The sequence below is a fragment of the Triturus cristatus genome, chromosome 2_1 (assembly GCF_964204655.1).
Source record: "Triturus cristatus chromosome 2_1, aTriCri1.1, whole genome shotgun sequence".
Classification (NCBI taxonomy): domain Eukaryota; kingdom Metazoa; phylum Chordata; class Amphibia; order Caudata; family Salamandridae; genus Triturus; species Triturus cristatus.
This window is the reverse complement of record NC_140581.1, coordinates 236,814,108-236,836,880: the sequence shown is the minus strand read 5'-3', so window position 1 is coordinate 236,836,880 and position 22,773 is coordinate 236,814,108. Positions and strand designations below refer to the sequence as shown.

Below are 22,773 nucleotides of genomic sequence, written 5' to 3'. Positions count from 1 at the left end.
GATATTGAGTAATTCAGGGTTACTGTATTGCAACAAAAGGATTTGTCAACATTGGAAGGATGAAGGGCTTGTCCTGCCTTCTCTAGGGGGGGCATGCACAGTTGTCTGCATCGAGGACTAAACTCACAAACCCATCTTGCTGTTGTTACAGAGGTGGCGCATGTCTACTGTGCACAGCAAGTCCAGTAAGGGCCGGAAGGTGATACTTCATACAAATGTTGTGCTCATGCTAAGGGCCTGATTTAGATCTTGGCGGACGGGTTACTCCATCACAACGGTGACGAATATCCTGTCCGCCGAAATATAAATCCCATAGAATATTATGGGACTTATATTCGTCCGGCGAAATCTACATCAGGCCTAAGTGATTGAGGAGTTTTCACTGGCTGCTGTATTGGTGGTGGCTGTAGTACCAAACCAGTTAATGTTTTAGTGTCTCTGAGCCACAACTGAACCTCTGCATTTTTTTGCTAACCGGCTAGGGTTTTAATATATACTTTTCAATTCTGTGGTGTACATAACCTCATCCTTTTGGTTGCTATTTTCACAACAATATACACCATTTAATAGTTTTATTACTTAGTTAATATCTTCATGAGTTTGTAGATGATCTTTATTCTTTAACTTCTTCAAGGTAAATATCAACGTTTTCGTGTTTCTTTTCAAAATGTAAACCCCACATTGGTTTAAAACACTTCTTTGTTCCTGAGTGTAGTTAAGGTGGTGAGACAATTATTTTGAGAAGTAGAAAAACTAAACTAGGATCATAAACTGTAAAAACAAAATCCTCTTTCAACAACATGATCTGTGGGAGAGAGGAGGTAGCCTCAGGGCTAGAGCGGTCAACCTTGAAGCTGGGGAATCTGGTTCGAGTCTCGGCAACGACGCTCAACGTCCTGTGATTCTGGGCAAATCACCTCATCTCCCTGTGCCTAACAAAAATCTGTGATGGATTCAAGCCCTAACTTTCAACCAATGCCATGTCACTCAGATTCACGTTGACACCAACCTCACCCTCAAGAAACACAATACAAAGCAAACGAAGGAAGCCTGACAAAAGTTAAACTATTTTCCCACTTATTTCCTACCTTATCAAAGATCATAGAGTCTAGACTTGCCCTCAAATTTAGACTTCACTGTGAACTAACTGATGCCTCCACGGTCCTGAGATTCGGCTCTCTAGGAACTTGGATGTCTGATGACATAAGACTCTTTCTTGGCGCTTGGGGATGACCCAACAGGATAGGGGTGGGTATTGAAGGGTTTGTTGGGAAAGTTTACAGGTGTTTGTGTTCACCAACAGTTTTGAAAATGTGTTTCTTGTGGAAAATGCAAAAAAAACTATTGAAACTAAAAGAAAATTTTATAACGACAAAGTAACAGTCCTTTTTCACTCTCGGAACCCAGCGACCAGTCTGTTCACTCACTGACTGTATCTTTGCCTTTGAACCTGTGCAGCATTCCCCTGGTTTTCACCTATATTTACAAATACCACACACGTACATAAATACATACTAAATCAAATAAAAATGTGTATGAACCAGAAAGAATAAATGGCTTTTGTACAGCGCTCGGCTACTTGGTGATTGTCCCAGTGCTTGACATCAAGAAGAGGTGATGGGGGCAGACTCCGTCAGGACTCACACAAACCCTAAAGTTTAAAAAGATAGGTTTTCAGCGCTTTTTTTAAAGTTCCTTCCTCCGTAGTTGCTCTCAGATGGCCAGGTAGCTGATCCCACTTTCTCGCTGCCATGAATGTGTAGGAGGAGCCCCCTCTCCGTTGTTTTTTAAAACGAGGGACTGTCCACAAGCCGGTGCTGATCCATAACTTGTGATGCATTGTATATTTTGTATAGATTCAATCTGTTTTTCATACTGAACTATGTCCTCTAACGAGGAGCCTGAGTACTCAGTGTTGCATTTGCAATCACCAACTGATTGCCAACACTAGTACACACCTAGAAATGAGGAAGTACCAATTCTGTTACTGTAATGAAAGGATGGTCCAAGCAACACTTGTGAACGTGCACCATCTCAATCTTCCTGAGTAGATGATACAGTTGGCCAACATTTACCATTCATGATCCTATGACTGGAAACATCTAAGAAGGCTGAAACAAAGAGAGAAACCGTGTTAAGTAAAAGAGGGAAATAGTGGTATGTTGTTGAAATCAGTGGTGTTTCTGAGTTTGGAAAAGTGAGCGCTGCTTCCAGGAAGATCAGCTTATCACTTCGTTTAAGGTGTGGGGGTGTAGGTCCTGTGGTGTTTGACTGCATATCGCTGCACCCAGTACACATATCAGGGGTTTACTGATGTCTAAACCCTCTTGGCTCCTTGTGTTCTTCTCCTTCAAGGCTTTGAGGGCCCCTGTGGATCACCATTATTGTACTTTCTCCTGCACCGTTCTCTGCCGCAGTTTGTCGGATTCGGCCTGTGCTCTTTCTCCACTGGGGCCTGATATCTGTGTCTGCTGATATGATCCCTCTTTGAAAGCACTCTGATGCCACAGCTCAATGCTTGGTGGGTTCTATGAACACCCCAAAATAAATGAATACAATGGGGATATCTCTGAAGGACTCTGGATGCTCCAGATCTGTGTCTCCCCCGTAGTGGAGTCAGACCACTTGCGATCAGTCAAGTGCACCCACTTCAACAGGTTCACCACTAGTGATGTTTGTGATCATTATCACAGAACATACGCATATATTGTTCACCGCACAAAACAAAACCACAAAGAGGGCACCTGTGTTCCTCAAGCCACTAAACATAGTTTACATTGGGAAGACTGTAGGCATCAACCATTGCTGCATACAGCCAGGGGTTGTGCAGAGAGGGTTCTATGCCAAGATTACTTTGCCTTTTGAACTTTTATAGACATTTTAAAGATTAACAAGGACATCCAAAACAAGGGCACTGGGTGCAGGAAACATTTTACTGCACCGACACAAAATCGCTACCTGCTACAAAAGTTTATAAACAAGTCTCTTAGCAAGGGAAGAAAGATCATAGAATCCTGTGACACCATTTAAAGGATTCCACAAGATTAAATAGGTCGGGCAGTGCCCATTGAATAAGTGTTATTGCTTATTGACGCTGCAATGTGTAAATCTGTGATAAAAACGCTTACCTGACTAGAGTGGTGGGCACCAGAGAAGTCTCAACATAATATGATTCCCTGGAGATCGAATAGACCTTGCTGCAGATATTTTTATTTATTTGTAGAGAGCAGTACTCACCCAAAGGTATCTTGGTGCTAGGAGTAGACAGAAGTGGACACAAAGGCAAACAAAGCAAACTTCACAAAACCTGGGCCTTGAAAGCCCTGTTGATTTAGTTCCACATGCAGAGCATTCCTAAGGTGAGGGCCCTTGATCTGGAAAACTCTTCCTTCCACATCAACTACACTTACAGCTATTAGCAGTGCTGCATATTTGTACTCTGGAGACCACCTTCAGTCTATCCTTCTGTAGGAAGATTCAATAGTACAATTATCTTGGGACTGAAGCCCCTTCACATGTTAGCTGAACACAATGCACCTGAATCCACAATGTATTCTGATAAGGTAAGGCCCAGAAAATAACCTACTAACTGAAATAAAGGCTTGAGCGGACAGAGTGTTTGTGCCTGTGATCTTAAGTTATTGGGCAATTATCCTGGGCAAACTTTATCATTACAATGGTCTCTTTGCGACAAACTTGCAGAAATTGCATAGAGAGGTACTTCAAAATAAATCTCTGAGCAAAACATTTTGAATGCTTTCTAGAGTTTCAGATGGCCACTGATAATGTCGGTGAGAAAAGGCAGCAGCCCCAGAGGCGAGCAGCAGATACTAGCTGAGAGTTTGGAGTCAGCAGTCAATATTTCAGGTCCCCATTTTACTGCAGGCCGTGGGTGATATTTGGAAATGTGTATTTGTCTACTCACCTCCCATTTGTCTACTCACCTCCCATTTTCTGTAATCGGTGGGTGGCAGATGGGAAGGGCTCAGGACACGAAAGGTCTTGTATGCAGTCTGGATACAGAAACAACACGCGTGACTGTATGTTCAGGATTGAAAGAAAGCGGTTTGGCATGAATATACAGACTTCCCAAGAAGCCCTTCATTTATGTTTTTTGGGGGATGAGAATACAGTCTGTGGAAGAGTGGTCACAGATTAACAAAGCTCGAGCCCTTTTGTAACAGGTATCTCTTAGTTAACTAAAATTCAATACACATGGCAGGAGCTCTTTTTTGGAAGTTAGATGGCGAGTGGATGAACTGACCTCCATTGCTTGTAGCGGAGGATTAAAGGGCTGACTAATTTATTTATATATGTTCTTGGTGCAGTTGCGCTATTTTGCTTTATAACAATTCCTTCATTAATACAGATTATAGAACATGTATGTAATGTCAAGTAAATGAATGTTTTGATGGATTCTATCGCTTTGTACATGCTTTAAGAGGTTTGATGCTGAATTATATCGTGTTATTTTGTGCTGTATCCCTAAATACACTTCCTGTGATCTGCTTTTGAAGGGAGGCGTTGCTCTGGTGTGATCCACTTGGAGTGGGGTGCATGAAAGGCAAGGTAGGAGTGTATGAAATAATCACGTGATCACCAGCTCAGCTGATCAAAACCCCTCAGATGCAACTGATCTCCTCGGGCAGCACCCATAGGGCACAACACGAGGGCATTGCGATTCTCCCCAACTGTTGCGCAATTGAATTCTGTGCGGATGAGAGACATTTGAGGCGCGTGAGGCATTTCTATCTGGTCTGGATGTGGTCAGAAACATGTTGAGCCAGTGAAAAGGGCTGGTTTTATGGCAGCTCATAAAACTCTGTTTTTACTTTCTAAGCTTCCAAGTATTTGTAGAGGGAAAGTGTTCCCATGCAGATCTATGACCAAGGTAGAAAATGAGTCTGCCAACACCAGGAAAAGGAAAACCTTCCTAGACCCATAGGGATGTTCTCATGTGTGCAGGAGTTATTGAAACTTAAGTAGCAGGGCTGGCGCGCTTTACAGTCTATGCACGGTTAGTTTACGAGGCCCAGTAGTTTTCCAGCGGCATGTCCCATGGCCCACCTGCCGAGCATCATTATGCAGTGATAGATGAATGGAAAGAAGAGGCGTGACATCACATAGCTGCACTCACCACATCTGGATTTCAGTATGTCTGGAGGATATGAGAAGCACAAACTCGTTTGTAGATCTAAATAGGAGCTCTCTTTCTTCATTTATTTATGTTTCAGTACACGTCCTTCCTCTGGTGTTGGCAACCAAACAGATAGCTAGTTGTGCATTTTGTTTCCGCATACAAAAACTGATTGCAGGGACTCTAAGAAGAATTATTTAAGATCGAGAAAGCATTTCATATGCAAATGCAGTTTTTCACAAAAGTTGCCTTGTTGATTGATTTTTTTGTTGGTGCAAAGGAAAAAGTGAAGAAGTACTCTACACAGCGGTGTGATTGTGATGGTTTTGCACCTGCCATGTACATATATTGGAAACTGGGGGTTGTCAGGGTATGGGCAGAGAAGTAGCCTGCCTCTTGAGGCCATAGTTCATTTTCCTTTATTGATATGTGTTCTTCTCTCTGAGTTGAGTTGTTAAATTCAACACTCGCCATCTAACTCCATGATGTCAAAAACACATCATTGAGTAGGTCATCTTCAAACCTACGATGGGACAAGAAATCCAGGGGTAAACTTTTTACAGAAAATCATTATGTCAGCATATGTACTTTCCCTAAACCTTTCTTTCCATAAGTATTGCTGTGAAGTATAGTTATACCAAGAATCCATTGCAGATGGTCAACTCCTAAAAGATTTCTTGTCTGTTTTCTTCACAACCGAACAAGGTGTCTTTTACATATTAATATCCCAGATATTCTGTTTTATGGGTTCTGGCAAGTGTTGTGAATTGATTTGGAGATTATGTATTTAAAAATGCCACTGCACCATATGAGTTGATATGCAAAGTCTTTGGATGTAGTCAGACCGAATCCTTTTTAATTAAAATGTGTCTCCTTTTATTGCAGCTACCTGGCCGAACAGTGTTGGAATGGCGGATCCATCTACCTGATCATGTTGCGTCGCATTAAACGCAAAGCCCCTCTTCCTCCTTCAAGTTCAAACAATAGCAGTATATGTGAACCCAAAGCGCCTCCTACCTCACAACCAAGTGTCAAAGTCCTACAGAATGGCAAAAGGACGAGAAAGTTTGGTGTCATCACCAGGGCAGCCACCAATAAGGACGACCGAGACAGTAAAGGGGACCAAGATTCAGAGCCAGAGAATGGATGTCACACCCCTATGGAGGTGGACGGGCTGCAATCAAATTTGTCAAGGGAAGACGTTGACATGGTTAGAAAACTGCATGGGGTGGAGTCCTCCTATCCCGATTCACCATGCCCCTCTCGCGTTTCAGATGGTGGAAGGGTGGGCAGTAAATCAAATGACCCTTTTGCACAGGTAGGTTTTGTTCCATGGTTAAAGATGAACATACCTAGATTTATTGTGCATACTGCATGCTGGTGAGATTTTGCTATACTTCATAAAATGATCATTTCATTTAGCTGGAATTTAGATCCCAAAATCACAAAACTGGTATTAGAGTGGTGACCACTGGTGTCACCCAATTAGTAGTAATTCACTTTTTTTTTTAACACAGTGTAACCATACTAGTTCCTCAGATATGATATTTTGCACTTAAAAATGTTTCTCGATACTACTATCTTTTTCATGGCCAGTACATGTGAATTGTTATTTCTGTTGCTTTTGTTTATGTTCAGTCCAGGGTGAAAGCTGGTGTAGTTACAGCCTCGGAATGTGTGTTAGGGAGAAGTTGTTAGTATTAAACAATCCCATGCTAAGTATCATCTGTGGAGCGTGATCGCAGAGTTTGATGGAAATAGGTCATTCAAATTGTTGTGGTTTGAACATATATGTTTTCATTGATACACTTGTATAAGAAAGTATTTATTGATTCTCTGTGGAATCAACATGAAAATATCAACCCCTGACTCTTACTGTGAAGCATGCAATCAGTTGAATTTTAATTCTGAATAGTCTGAAAATTATTCCAATAGTTTCCCAACAGGAGGGAATACCAGGTGACTCAGAACTGTGTGTCTCGTATATTATTCCACTGGAAATTCAAGAGTATGTTCGCTAGTGTAAATTATTTGTTCAGTGGGTACATTTACACATTGGTGGACTGTCTCAGAGATTTGCAAAGGGAAGGTAGATTGGAAAGATGGTTTGAAACTTAACCTCTCTCTTCAGTTCACAATTATGCTTCCCAAAAATGAAAGGCACTATCAAGTGTGTGTAATTAAGATAGTGGAGCTCTCGCAGTTTACAGAACTAATTACACAGGAGTACAAAGGAACGGTAAGAACAAACATTTGTTATATAAACCCAGAAATACAGCAATACCATTAATTAAAGTAGGAAAACCAGATTTATAAATACATTTCTTGGTCTTCTGAAAGTTGAATTATCCAGAAGCTAGACTAGACTAATGTCCTCCAGGAGGGTACAGTTAATTTGGTCCAACGTAGAAGGATGGGAGGTTCCAATGTTTCTTTTTTCGAGGTCGAGGGGTCTCCAAAATTATTCTGTGTTCATCGTGCATCGCGAGCCATTAAAAATAGTCTTCTAGAGATATCAATTGATCAAAGTTTAGAGCTTTAAATGTAATGCTAGCTATCTGAAAAGCAATCCAGGCTTCTGCAGGAGACCACTCGTGGTCCATCAGAATGGGAGTAGTGTGATTTTTTATTTAGCACCAAAGACCAGGCAAGCAACTGATTAAAGGGCAGATGCAATTGGGCAACATTGGTTCAAAAGGATCTGCTACGGTAGCAATTCCCCCCCTTTTTAAATGTATTTATGTATCTATTTATTTTAAAAACATCTGTATTGAAAACATCAACATTCGCTATCAATAACTTTGGCACAGAGAGATCAAACATACATGTACCATCAGCATATGTGTTAGGGAAGAGTGTACGTAAGACTTTATACCGCAATAAATGGATTCCTTAGCTCATTCCACGTATGTAAACCTGTGCCTTCTTTTTGTGGCCCTTGGGTTCCGACAGTTGTGGGTTTCTTACCTTGTCCGTCTTATTCTCTGTGTCCTTCATCGCTTTCTTCGCGGGATGCCTCTTCTCGCCTCCTCCTTCGAGTATTTCGACGTCTGAGCCTCCGTGCGTTGATTCTGTGGGTACACCTTGCTCGTCCTCATCGCATGAGAGGCCTAAGTCCCTCAACAACGGTTGTTTTTGGCTCTGTAACATGGCTGCGTAGTGGTCTTCTTTCGGCGTGCCTTGAGTGTCTTTGACATAAACACCGCGCAGGCCTCGCAGTCCTTATCCTTGTGATCCTTTGATAGGCAGAGGTTACAGACGTCGTGTGGATCGTGCTGGGCAAATTTTTGGTGACACTTAGGGCAGAATTTGAAAGGAGTTTTTTCCATGGCCCCTACCTCACCCTCTGTCAATCTGTGTGCTTCATGTCGGTGGTACTTGATGAGAAAATGTGGTCTCCGGAGGTTCTTTCTGTTCTCCAGTGTGTTCGTAGTCGATGATCGGTGGTACCTAGTCGAATTCTGTGATTCTTTCGAGGATTTCTTCCAAATCTTCGGAGAGTCTGCCTTTCGTTCCAGACTCAACGGTGGAAAAAAGAATCTGAAGATGGCTACTACACACAGGAACTTCCGGGGCACCGTCTGAGGTCACACAAGGGATGGACCTAGCACCAAATAGTGGTCGACAACGCCCCAAACAAGAAAAAAAAAACACAACAAAGACTATACCGGACCCAAACACTAGATGGCGGAATAATGCACAGCATGTGAATCCAGAAAAGGATTCACGCTGCAAAACAGATGGTTTCCATTACCTGGGGTGGTGGTGGCGCACACAAGGCAGAAGCACCTGCAGTATAACTTTGTCAGGTTCACGGAGGGCGTCTGGTCTTCCATTCAATTCTGGAACACCCTCCCCCTTCCCTTATGGGTTGGATGGGTATCTCAAAAATAGTGTTTTTGCCACAGTGTCTCTACCCCATCCAATGTTCGTTCAATAGTCCTCCCCCGGCTGTGTTCAGACTCATGCTTCCTTCTAGAGACTTTGACTCCTTCTACCAAGGGGACACAATATCTCCCAATGCTACCAAGCATTCTAGATCAGGGCAAAGAAGCCTTCAGAGAACCAGCCTCAGCAAAGGGGTTAACAACAAGAGTGGAAAATAAATATAAACCCTCCTCAAAAGACCCTAAATACATCCAGGGAAACAGACTCGATCATGGTCACCACAGCAAGAAAGAGGGGCAACGCCCACTCTGCCGCTGGCTGACCCCCTGAAAGAGAGAGCAAGAGAATGGACATGGTGGGGAGAAAAATGGAAAAAGGAGCAGCAACACGATGGCACATTGCAAATTCCAATGTTCTTCTTAACATGTATGGCCACCAACAATGGGATAACATTGAGGAACCCATGAACAACATCTCCCAGAAGAAGACAAGAGCAAAATCCATTGTACAAGAAGGTAAAAACATAGCCAATACCTGCCTAAAATCTGCCTTTGATGCAGCCGATACAGCCAGCAGACAAATGTGTACACACGAGACCTGCATGATGCTAATAAGCATCTACCAGTAGGTGAGAGAAAAAAGACACAAATTAATGGTTAACAAGGTATCGTTCGAAATGATATACTTTAAAGAGACAGTGAAACCATGGGAGTGGGGCAACCCCCGAACACAACAATAGTGTAGCATGGAGAGTGTGAAAATAGACACATTGGCACGCGTGTGAATGATGAAAAAAATTACACATATGCGTGTGGGAAGGTGATTCACAATTGAGAGTTTTAAAAAGGTTTTTTAATGAACACAGTGTGGGGTTTGGAAAAATCACAAAGTGAAAAGTAACTGATGAGAAAAAATGTGAACAATAACACCAAAGATAAATGAGCACTTAGTCGGGGTGTTTACATAGATATCGCACGAAAATAGAAAAAAACAATGACAGGGATACCAAAGTACGAAGAAACATATAACGGTGTGCATATGTTTATATCCCTTTCGTTTCGTTTCTTGATCTTGTAGAAAATCTATTGGATATTGAGTTCAAGAGTCCAGGTGAGTGCAATAGGCCTCATGATTGGTATGCATGTAGTAAATGCGTAAACACAAGGCAGGGACCTTAAAATAAGGAACAAAAAAACAAAAGCCCTGACGAAGGCCCCAGACCCGAAAGGGCTAGCAACGTGGGCCGAAACATGTTGGCACTATAACCGCGGGTACATTTGAAATAATTATTTTCAAAAGAACCCCAGTACACGATTTTAATGATACCACAAGTACCCCAATAATAAAATAGTTGAATGAGGTATACCTGTAGGTATTTTTAATATATCCCAACATCTGGTTCCCTGCTTAACCAGTTATTATCTTGTATAAGAACTCCCAAAAACATCTTTGGTTGAGTCCGCCCAGATAGTACCACCTTATCTGGGTGTGGAGAAAAACGCCTATGATGAAGCATGTCACTATTAGTGAGTGAGGCGTTTTCTTCAATATCTTTGATATTCCACCCGACTAAGTGAGAACAAGAATAGACAAGATACCTAGAGGCCGTGTGATAAGGACATCTGGCTTCTTGATAGAACTGTATACCCATAGGGGATAACAGTTCAACAACAGTTGCCTGCAGTGATAATAAAATGTGTACAGGTACCACGTTACGAAGGCATGCCTGGCTACGAATATCAGGCTTCAAGCAAGAGGTCCAAACCTCAATTATTAACAGACCTTTCACAGGAGACGCCTTCTTTGGAAAGAAAGTAGATGAGTCTTACAACAGATAAAGATAATGAAACGGCCAGAGCTATGGTCACCTTCAAAAGAGGAGGTTTTCTCAGCAGTCCAGAAGCTGCAACAACAACAACAAAATCAAGGTAGCGGACAGCAGTCAAACCAGCCCTTTCGCGGCAGAGGAAGAGGCAGGCGGACGTCCTCGAGAGGTGAAGGAGCATATTTAAAGTGACTTGCCTACAACAGAGGACCCACACACAACACCAGTGGGAGCCACCTTCAACAATGGCAAAACATAACAACAGACAGTTGGATTTTAAATTTGATACAACATGGATATTGTATAGAATTAACAAACAAGCCTCCAGCAAACCCTCTAAAGAAGAAAAAGTTCCTCAAATCCGAACTTGTACAGTTAAGATTAGAAATAAAGCAACTCCTGAAAAAACAAGCAATAGAACAGATTCCAAAAAGGGAACACTACAAAGGAAACTACTCACCATACTTAGTCCCAAAGCAGGACCTCACACTAAGACCAATCTTCGATCTCAGATTCATAAACCAATTCATTTGCATGCAACATTTCAAAATGATGACATTGTATGAAATAATCCCACAACTACAAAAAGGAGACTACATGGCAACAATAGATCTAAAGGATGCCTATCTACACATCCCCATGAACCAAGCCCACAGGAAATACCTCAGGTGCTTCCACAAGAACACTCACTACCAATTCAAAGTCCTCCCTTTCACGATAAAATCAGCACAGCAAGTTTTCACAAAATGCCTAGTGGCAGTTGCAGCATCCCTTAATAGAGAGGGGTTCCCGGTCTAACCCTATCCAGATGACTGGCTAATAAAATCAAAATCAAAGCAAACATGTTACGCACATGTTCATCAGATAATCAACACACTCCAAGACTTGGGGTTTTCAATAAACCACAAAAAATCATCCACAACGCCAGAACAAGAAAAAACCTTTTTTGGGGCAAGATTAAACTCAAAGATTGCACGGGCATACCCGACACAAAAACGAATACGAGCCATCAAACAAGAAATTTGCCTGTACCAGAAGGGTCAGTCTTTGACAGGGAGGGCGATCATGAGTCTCATGGGCATGATAGCATCATGCATCCCCCTCAGCACTCGTGCACGCCTTCACATGCGCCCTCTTCAAGAGCGGCTTTGCAGCAGTTGGTCACAAGCCACAGAGAGTTGGGAAGATCTAGTGGTTGTAACTCAAAGTTTAGACAGATATACAATGGTGGGCATCCAAGAACATAACACTAGGCAGACCTTCCAAGACTCCAACTCCCTCAGTGACCATTAAAACAGATGCATCCCACAAAGGTTGGGGAGCATATTCAGGTTACCTGAAAGTGCGGGACCAATGGAATGACCCGGCTCCATAAAGCACATCACCTTCCTAGAGATGAAGACGGTGTTCCTGGCACAGAAAGCATTCCAAGCACACATAGGGAAGAAAACCATTTTAATCACAACTATGTTCTACCTCAACAAACAAGGAGGTACAAAGTCATTCACACTAAGCAAACTAGCACAAGAAATTTGGAAGTGGGCCAATTCAATGAAAATCAACCTACAAACAATACACCTGCCAGGGAAATACAACACAGAAGCGGATCAACTGAGCAGACAAAACAGCAGCTCGCACAAGGAAATGAATCTGAGAACCCTGCAACACATATTCAACCTCTGGGGGACCCCGGGGATAGACCTATTTGCAACAATGGAGAAAATGAAATGTTAATTCTTTGCCTCCAGTTTTCATCACAACCTATCAAAAAGGAATGCTCTGTCACTAAGCCGGTCAGGGACATTTGCATACGCTTTTCCGCCAATCCCTCTAATACAAAGAGTCCTAGAAAAATCCAGACAACCAGGAACAAATCTAATACTCATAGTCCCTCAATGGGCAAGGCAAACCTGGTACTCCAGTCTGCTCGAACTGTCCAAAGGACAAAAGAGCAAGTTCAAAGCAGACAATTACCTCCTCAGTATGCAAGAGGGCTAAATCTTTTACCCGGGACCAGTGATGCTCAGCCTAGCAGCCTGGTGCCTTAATACATAGAGTTTGGACATTTGAACTTATCTCAAAGAATATTGGAAATACTAAAAGAAGCAAGAAAAGAAACAACAGGACAATGCAACGCAGCACAGTGGAAATGGTACACCACATGGTGCACAAAGAACAATACCCTAAGCTTATTCTCCACACAAGAAACAGTGCTCATATATCTGACACCTGATTGCATGCTTCACAGTGACAGTCACATCAACTATTCAAGCCTCAAGGTGCACCTAGCGGCAATTTTAGCTTATACCAGGGGGAAAATCATGCAAACATTTCTTCACAGCACCAGTCATCAAAAGATTCCTGGAAGGATCAAAGGGGATTGCACCCCCAAGAAAGTCTACAACACCTATGTGGAGCTTAAACACAGTCCTAACACAACTAATGACAGAGCCATTCGAGCCCCTGCACAAGGCAGAACTCAAATAAATCACCATCAAAACTGCCTTTTTAATAGCCATAACATCATTACGAAGAGTAGGTGAACTACAAGTAGTAACTATTGAAGAACCATACATGCAAATCCACAAGGACAAGGTTATCTTAAGGACAAAATCTCAATTCCTACCTAAAGTAGTGAGCAGATTCCACTTGAACCAAAGCATACAGCTAGCAGTTTTCTTCAAGGATCCACATACATGATTAGAAAGAAGCCTCCATGCCCTGGACATAAGGGGGAGCTTATTGTACTATCTACAAGAAACAAAACAATTAGTAAAAACAATCAGTTGTTTGTTTCATACTCAAATGCCAAAACAGGAACACCTGTGATAAAAGGAACAATTGCTCGTTGAATTATAGAAACAACCCAAATATGCTCTACCGCAGTTGGGAAAACCCTGAAGACACACTCAAAAGCACATGCAACAAGTAAAAAGGGAGCAACCCTAGCGTTCAAGGCCAACGTGCCAATAGACACTATATGTGCAGCAGCAACATGGGCATCTCCACATACATTCACCAAGCATTACTGTGTGGATATACAGACAAATAAGGAAGCGCAAATACAACAAAAAGTACTTCAACACCTGTTCGCAAAGTCTTCCTCATCTTACCACAGCTTCCCCAAGGAGGGAGAAACCACTACATAATCTAATGCACAGCATGTGAATCCAGAAAAAGATTCGTGCTGCAAAACGAAATATTTACCAGTAGGAGTAGTTTTGCAGCTTGAAGAGCGACCTACCCACCTCCCCTATAACGAGGAATACTAACAAGTGGGAAATTATAACACAGAAACTGAAAAAGTGTCATCTAAAGACAACAGAATTTAAAACATTCCCTACAAAGGAAAAGGGGGAAAAATTATCCAAAGATGGCTACCACACACAGGAACTTCTGGGGCACCATCTGACGTCACACAAGGGATTGACCTAGCACCACATGGTGGTCGACGATGCCCCAAACAAGAAAAAAACAAAACTATTATTCTGGACCCAACCACTAGATGGCGGAATAATGCACAGCATGTGAATCCAGAAAACTTCAAGCTGCAAATCTACTCCTACTGGTAATTAACCATTTTGTTTCCCACCAGAGGGGCAATTCCGGCAACATCACCGGATCTCAGAAAAGAAGTGCCATCAAGAGAAACACCAAAGATTTATTGTAATTGATCCAGAGGCTAGATAGTTCTCCAAATATATCTGAGTGCCCCAGCAGGAGCAGAGGTCAGCGTCTTGGGGCCGTGAGATAAAAAAGGGTGTCATCGGCATAAAGAAACATTAGGTGAGTAAGTCACCCACTGTAATCCATCAGTGTTCCATCTCCTGCTGAATCCAAACGGCCATAGGCTCAATTGGAAGAGCAAAAAGGAGCGGCGAGCGTGGACAACACTGACGCGTCTCCTTCCAATCAGCCAACTATCAGAGCATAATTTACCCACCCTAGCCATGGGACCTGTATACAGCAACTGCACCCATGCCCGAAATTGAGGTCCAATCTTCATCGCCTCCAGAGCTTGCCTGAGGTACTGCCAGTTAACAATGTCAAAGGCCTTGGCAATATTGATGGAGATTAGGGCAAGCTCCTCCTCTCGGTCCTCTACTTCGTGTAAGGCAGGCATCAACCTCCGAAGGTTCATACTAGTATTATGACTAGGGATAAACCTGCATTGGTCCTCATCTATTATTTGGGTAATTATGGTGCGCAACTGAAGAGACAATACTTTACCAAGGACCTTCATGTCTGTATTGATCTTTATGAGCGATCTATAGGAGGACAGGTCAGTGCAATCACGCCAGTTCTTCTCTCTGAATTAGGTTGGCCTGTAAGGTGCGTCGAACCCCACAGGAGAGGCTGACACAACACCACGCGATCACAGCCTTCATTGACTCCCATTCTGTGGACCTCTGATTGGGCGAAGACCAAGTAATCTTGAAAAAATCTGGTGGCACCTTTGCCAGTGTCTCCCTGCTTTCCACATCTTGAAGAATCTCGGATGGCAACATCCAGGTCAAGGGTGACTGCAATCCGCCCCCATCCAATCTCTTAGAGTACTGGGGCATGATCAGATAAATATATGGATGGGTGGGCCACCGCAAGGGCCCTCACCCCCAATGGTGAGGATATTAAGATAAGATCCAATCTACTGTACTTATTATATGCTGGGGAATAACACGTACATTCCCTAAAGACGGTGTGGGTATCCCTCCAAATGTCGCACAATCCCAGATAGGCGCTGACCTCCCCCTAGGAGGAAGTCATCATAGGCTTAGTGTTATGCCGCTGAAGATGTCTCTTTATGGTTTTGAGGCTTTGTGGGTGGTCATAGGGGTAGTAGGGTCACCAGGGTGTAGCACCATGACACCCATGAATAAAGAAGGGAAGGGTGAAATGTGGTTGGCGTGGCTGGGGTATCCACATTCAAAGGGGTGGAAGGGAGGGTGGGGAGGGAGGGGGGAAATCGGAGCAAAAAAGTTAAGGAGCAGGAGTAAACAACATAGAAATTACATTATTAGAAACTTAAGGTTATCTGTAATGAGAAATCTAAATGAATTTTAGCAATTGCAAAATCTTATCAGTCAATGCCAACGGTATGTTAAATAAGCAAAAGTATGGCGCTCTCATAAAATGGTTAATATCATCCGACCCCCAAATAGTATATTTTCAAGAGACTCACCTAAAATCAAATTCTCCCAAACTTTTTTTACCCAGATTTTTCTCCCACGCTTTTTTTGCATCAGCTGGTTTGGCTCAGAGGGGAGTCGCAATTTATCTTTCTAGAAAAATACTTTGGGAAATCCTACAAGTTCAGAGAGACATACAGGGGAGATGGATATGGGTAATGGTTAAGTTACAGGGAATTTTTTTTAATCTTGTCAATTATTACGGTCCGGTTACTGATGAGATTGAAAGCCTGATCAAAATTCATGAGTTTTTGAGGGGAGCACCAGGGCAGAATATAGTAGGAGGGTATTTTAATTTTATACAAGACCTGAAGAAAGATACATCAAATAAAAATAAAAAACAACTAAAACCAAATACTTTAAGAGTTGTGGAGGTCCTCAAAAAAGAATATCAACTGGTAGATCCTTCGCGACTTAGGAATCCTGAAGAAACAAAGTTTACTTGTTATTCATATCGCTTTGCAACTGCATCTCGAATCGATGTTTATCTTATATCAAGATCCCTTCGAATTTTAAAAATTGATAGTGGGTGCAATCCTTTTTCTGATCACGCCAGAATTGAATTTACGATTGTAATAGATGGTGGGAAAGGGGAGCGGCCGAGGTGGCAGCTCGACCGCACTCTCCTCCAAAATCAGGACTGGGTAAAGGATTTCAGGGAATGGATCTTGGAATTTTTTAAGTTAAATTTAAACACCGCTGATGTGTTTTCGGTTTGGGGTGGGTTTAAAGCTGCTGCCCGTGGTCAGATTATCGCCTATACGGCGGCCCAGGCAAAAGTAAGATTGCTCAAAATGGCTCAACTTCATGCTGCAGTTGAAAAAGAACATATTCTTCGGGACCGGAAATGTCCCAATGAATTTGAACAGGCAAAAATCATCTTGCGGGATTTTTTCGTCTTAGAAGAGATCTGTAGTTCCAAAATGTACCAGCAAAAGGTTTATGAAGAAAACCAGCTAATAGGCAAATTGTTAGCAAATACAACAAGGAAAAAACATGAGTCAGCATTCATTTTAAAGATACAAGACCCTCAGTCCGGTCGAGACGAAGTTGATAGGGAAAGGATCTCACAGATTTTTGTTGAACATTATCACAGTATTTACTCAACGGAGTATTTAACAGGCGACGATATGATTTTTAATTATTTTTCCAACGTCGCAATTCCTAAACTTTCTGAGAGTCGGTTTTCCCAACTTGAATTAGAGATTGAAACAGCAGAAATATCAACTTCTGTAAAAGAAACAGCCGGGGGAAAAGCATGTGGACAAGATGGATTTCCCATCGAATTTTATAAACTATTCTTAAAGGAACTGCTGACTCCTCTGAAACAATTATTTAATAACATCAAAGAGGGAGGTCATATACCGGCAACATTTAAAGAGGCGATAATCGTGTCATTCGTAAAGAAAGACAAAAATCCCGAAGACATTAATTCATACCGGCCCATAAGTCTTTTAAACTCCGACTATAACATTTTAATGAAAATATGGGCCAAACGTTTTACATTTGCGGCTCAAGAGGGGATTAATAGCGACCAGACCGGATTCATAGCCGGTAGATCCATGGCAGCAAACACCGAATTCCTAATACAAGCTTTAGATTATTTTAATACCAACTCGACATGTATTGTTATGGTAGATGCCGAAAAAGCTTTCGACTTAGTTAAATGGAGTACCCTGTTTTTTACCCTAGGACAATTTGGATTCCCTGCCCAGATTGTTGATATGTTACGTAACATTTATCAAGGTGCCTCGGCCCAGGTTTTTATCAATACGAAAACAGCTGGCTCGATAAAAATTAATAGAGGGACCAGGCAGGGATGTCCTCTTTCACCGTTGCTTTTTACTTTTTTTATTGAACCCTTAGTAATCAATATCAGAAACAATGCTGCTATTCGATCTCCGGTTTCCCGAATGTCCAAAATAAAATTGTTTGCCGATGACATTATTTTATATTTGATGCCCAATAAAGAAAATATAGAGAGTGTGTTAAGAGAATTTAGAGAATTTGAGCAAATTGGTGGCTACAAAATAAATTCTAATAAAACAGAAATACTCGCATTAAATACTGATCTAAATTATCTTCCATCTGGCTTAAGGACTCAAGCAGCCAATAAAGATCCGATTAGGTATTTAGGAATTTACATCAACTCTCAATACCATCAGCTGTATGAATTAAATTACATCAGGATGAAAGATAAAATCAAGAAACTTTTCGATCAATGGCTTTTATTACCACTCTCAATTGTGGGCAGGGTTTCCCTAATCAAAATGTCAATACTTCCGCTGCTCATATTTTTATTTAGTAATATCCCTATAAAAATCAAGTTCTCCTTTTTTAAAGAAATAGAGACGATGTTCAGAAGTTTCGTATGGGGGAGAAAATTTTCTAGGGTTAAATTGCCAATAGTACAACTATGTACTGCACAGTGCGGCTTGGCCCTACCAGATGTGAAAATATATTATGAGGCCGCCTTTTTAGACATAGTGGCGGGACTGATGGGTTCGACATATAAGCGTGATAGCTTCTTTTTGGATAAAATGCTACAAGAAAATGGCTCCAACTTACAAGTGTTCCGAAAGACTTCCAAATATCCCCAAAAAACCCGATATAAGACCTTAAGGGAATATTATTTCAGACTTCAGTTTTTTTTTTTTAAAAACAGACTCCTCCGGCATGCAATTTCTGAGTTTGAGGGAATGTTTCGATCTCTGGCTCCAATTGAACAAAAATCATCTAATTAATTGGGAAAAGTGTGGGCTAAAAGAATTAAGACACTTCTTTATTCTGAATAGAATGATTTCGTGGCAAGAGGTGATGACTAGAGCAAATAGCCCGAATAGACCTACTTTTTTCGAATATTTACAAATCGTATATTTTATAAGGAAAATACATGGCATTTTTAATTCTCCATCTGAACTAGCGGTAGCCCTATACGGGGTCAAAATAATGGGCATAGGGAATTGGTATAGGCTGCTACATCGACAGAAACAAATGCCATTGGTTGAAAGCCACCTAAGAAAAATAGACCACGTGACACAATGCAGTCTTCTATGTAAGGACTGGGAAACGATTTGTCATCTAGGCAATAAAGCATTGCGAGCGACTAACTTTAAAAGGATGGCCTTTTTATCACGTTGGTTAGCCTATTTGACTCCAGAGGCCCTGGGGAAAAGATACCCGGAAGTTGAAAATAAGTGTTTTAGATGTCTTGCTAATGGTCAGGGTGGCTGGCACCATATTTTCTTCTCTTGCCCGAAACTAGAATTATTCTGGAATACAATTTTTGTGGATTTGGGAAGGGCAATGGGCAAGAATATGCAGCTCGAGGCCGAATTGGCTTTGTTTGGCATCTCTAAAAATAGAACAATATCCAGCAGGGCTGAAGAGACCTTTGTATTTATTTCTTGTACGGTTGCCCGTTCCTTAATCCTACAGAATTGGACGTCTACCGATGCTCCCTCTCACTTGAAGTGGTGGATGAAAATGAGAAGAACCTGTAATTTTGAAAAAGCATATGCAAGCCGGGTGGAGGCCATTAAGAAATTTGAGAAAAACTGGAAGTATTTTAGAAATCTGGAAAAAGATGAAGGAAATTGAACAATGTCTTGGTTATGTTGTTAAAATTGTAGTAGCTTTTACAATTAAGTGCTTTTTTTGCGATTTTTGCACATTTTCAACAGAATTTATAAATATTGCTGTGGCATTTTAGGGTAAAGCATAGGAAATTGAATCATATCTTGTTGTAAATTATAGTAGTCTCTGTAAATGGATGCACTAGCACTTTTTTCTAAATGACTATACTTGAGAAGCACTAGCACTTTCCTTTATGTAATTGCTGCACACTATTACAGATATTATATCTTTCCCTATAGCACTTTATTGCTGTTGTTTAGTATATTATGTCCCTTCTTAAACATGGTTGAGATCTCTGATTATTACTTTTAGTAATATAAAGGAAGGAAGGAAGGAACATAGATGGGAAGGCTATTTAATATTTTTTAGAGGTCTCAATAACTGTGTTTTTGTAATTGTAACGCCTTGTCAATATAAATTGTATTCTGTATATGGATACTATGTCGTTGCTCTGCTCTGCTCAATTAAAAAAAAAAAAAAAAGATGTCTATTGAGCTCACCGTTCAGGAAGTAGTTAAAGCCACCTGCCCAAACAACATGACAGTCCAGGGCAGGTGAAAGTACATCACGCATTCTTGGAAACAATTGCTCAGTGTTCAGTGCTCAGTGTTGGGGCCATAGGTATTAACAGTAGCTATGTCTACACCATCTAGTCTGCTCTGGATGAGTAGGTAATGCCCCTCAACGTCTGCCTCCATGTACCTCAGGGCAAACAGATCTTCTGGAGTGATCCATATGAGCACACATCTAGAGAGCGTCTAATAGCTTGGTTAAGGTGTCCCCTCCATTTATTGGCCTATTTACAAGCCTCTGTATCAGAGACGTGCATCTCCTACAAGCAGGCAATGTCCACAGCATGCCTTTAAAGAAAGGAAAGATCCCTATAATGTTCCTGGTAATTGCCCCGGTCCCACACAGTCCCGTATCGTACCCATTAGGAATTAAGGTGCACCTGGACACTGATGCCTCCCTCCCGGGTTGCATGATGGCAATGACCCATGGGTCAACAGAAGAAAAAAAGAACTCACAACATACCCCTCCTCCTCCCCCTGGACAGGTATAGCAGAACCATATCATCCTACAAGTGCAAAATAATTTGTTGTGTCAGGACGTACAGTATCGCAACCCAACCCCCCTAGGACACGAACGAGTGTCAACTCAAGTCATGAAAGCACAAACCTCTATGCACAATACATTGAAAAAACAATGGAAGCCCAGCGCCTCCACCCCAGAAGCTCCACCCTCCTCAAGAGGGGATGCCCAGGACCCTTGGAGTAAAGGACAGGTCCCTGCAGTGTGGCATTCAGAATGAGTAGTAGTTACCATAACCTCCCAGAGAACCATGCCGCAGTGGCAAGCGGAGACACCCCAGATGTCCAGGATCAAAACAGCAGTGGTGGCAATAGACCACCCACCCCCAAGGAGGTGACAGATTGGGAAAAAGATCCTCTAAACACACAGCAATATTTCAAGAACTATTTAAGTAGACACAGTGACCGGAACAATGCCACTACATTGGGAAGGAGTGTCAGCAACCCCCCCGCCAGATATAAATGTCTCATGCACAAGGGCACTCTCAGTAGCCGCAGAGCCTATGGTGCCATTATCCCTGGCCACAATGCGGGCAAAACCCTGAGCCTCTGGAGGACCGCCGCCCCTATGTCTCTAGCGTCTACCCGCACGCCGCCCAGTGCAGGTGTTGCAGGGGTCTGCATCACTCAAGGGGCGCACTGGAATCCTGTCCACCAAATCCAACCAGGACCACCCTCCTGGGGCGCTCAGAGAAATGGGACTTCCTTGCCGTAATGACATGGAGCTTTGCAGGTTAAAGGAGCATATACTTAATGTCCATCTCTCTCAACTTCTTCTTCACCTCCAAGTAGGATTTGCGCCACTCCTGCACTTTTTGGGTATAATCCAGATATAATGCATTATTGTGGTTTTCAAATTGCAGGACGGCCGTTTCCCTAGCGGCGCTTAGGATTGCATCTCTGTCCCTATAATTTAGGATTTTTGTGTAATTAAGATCCACGGCGGTGACCCCATAGGAGGGGCCGGAGCCAATGGCCTATGCACCCTTTCAATGACAGAGCTTGGATAGATCGTTAAGATGCAGTATGTGTCTCACCCAGTCTTCCAGGACCTGCTCTGCTGACTGGCACTCCACCCTTTCTGGAAAACCCAACAGGTGCACATTATTTTGACGTGAACACCCCCCCGCATCCTCCGTGCGTTTTTCCAAGGTGTTCGGGACGACTGACAGCTGGGAGACCTGTTGTTTTGGAGACGCACCTCAAAACAACAGGTGTTGGTCTCTGCATTCTCCACTTTATCTGCGACCTTGCGATGGCCAGCGCACAACAAATTAACCTCAATGGAGACTCCTGCTATCTGCCCCTCAAGTGCTGCTCTAGAGCAGTGTATAGCCTCCAGGAGGTCTGCTCTAGAAGGTTGCTCATGGCGCTCCGGAGTCTCCAAGGATTTCTGGTGAGTGAGTCTATGAGTAGACTGACGTGGAAGAGTATACTCTGTGATGGTAAGACCCTGCTGGTGCCTCTGAGGTCTGTCCTTCTCCATGACGTGGCCAAGAAGGAGAAGGCCAGCACAGGAAATCCTACCGGTTGTGTCAGTGGCAAAGATGTAGGAGAGGCAGGCTTTCTGCTCGAAGGCATCGCGACAATGAAGCTCCGGCTCAAGGCATGTGGGAGGATAATGCAGGGCCCCTGTGCATTTACTGGCCCATGCCAGGGCCAGTAAATGCACAGGGACCATCCGCAAGTCAGAGACTGGGCGGGATAGCTACCACCACGGCGGGCAGCAAAGGAACAACGGGTGAATGCCCTGAAAAGTGGCCTTGGACCAAGTGTCTAACCCTAGGCCCACCTCCAGGATGCCAAATACTCCCCATCATTGTATGAAGGTCTAAGCTGAAGGGGGGGACAGTATTGACCCACAGAAAACACCCCCAGGCACCACCATTGACCTGCCTCTGCCCCAGAAACTCACCAGGAACCAGGCCTCCTCCCCATTTTAAGGTTGACAGCCGCGGATCAGTGCCGATCCCCCTGAGGGAAGACCTAATAGGCGTGGATTCAGTTGAG

At 42.7% G+C, this 22,773-nt stretch overlaps 1 protein-coding gene across 5 annotated transcripts in view; it reads left to right on the top strand.

Moving 5' to 3' along the window:
* PDZD2 (PDZ domain containing 2) overlaps nt 1–22,773 on the top strand; it is a 1,178,280-nt gene that overhangs the window by 731,748 nt on the left and 423,759 nt on the right. For all 5 annotated transcript variants that reach the window (XM_085630570.1, XM_085630578.1, XM_085630563.1 and 2 more), the window contains one exon: nt 6,023–6,455. In XM_085630570.1, the coding sequence (XP_085486696.1) occupies nt 6,023–6,455 (433 nt within the window). The remainder of the gene's footprint in view (nt 1–6,022; nt 6,456–22,773) is intronic.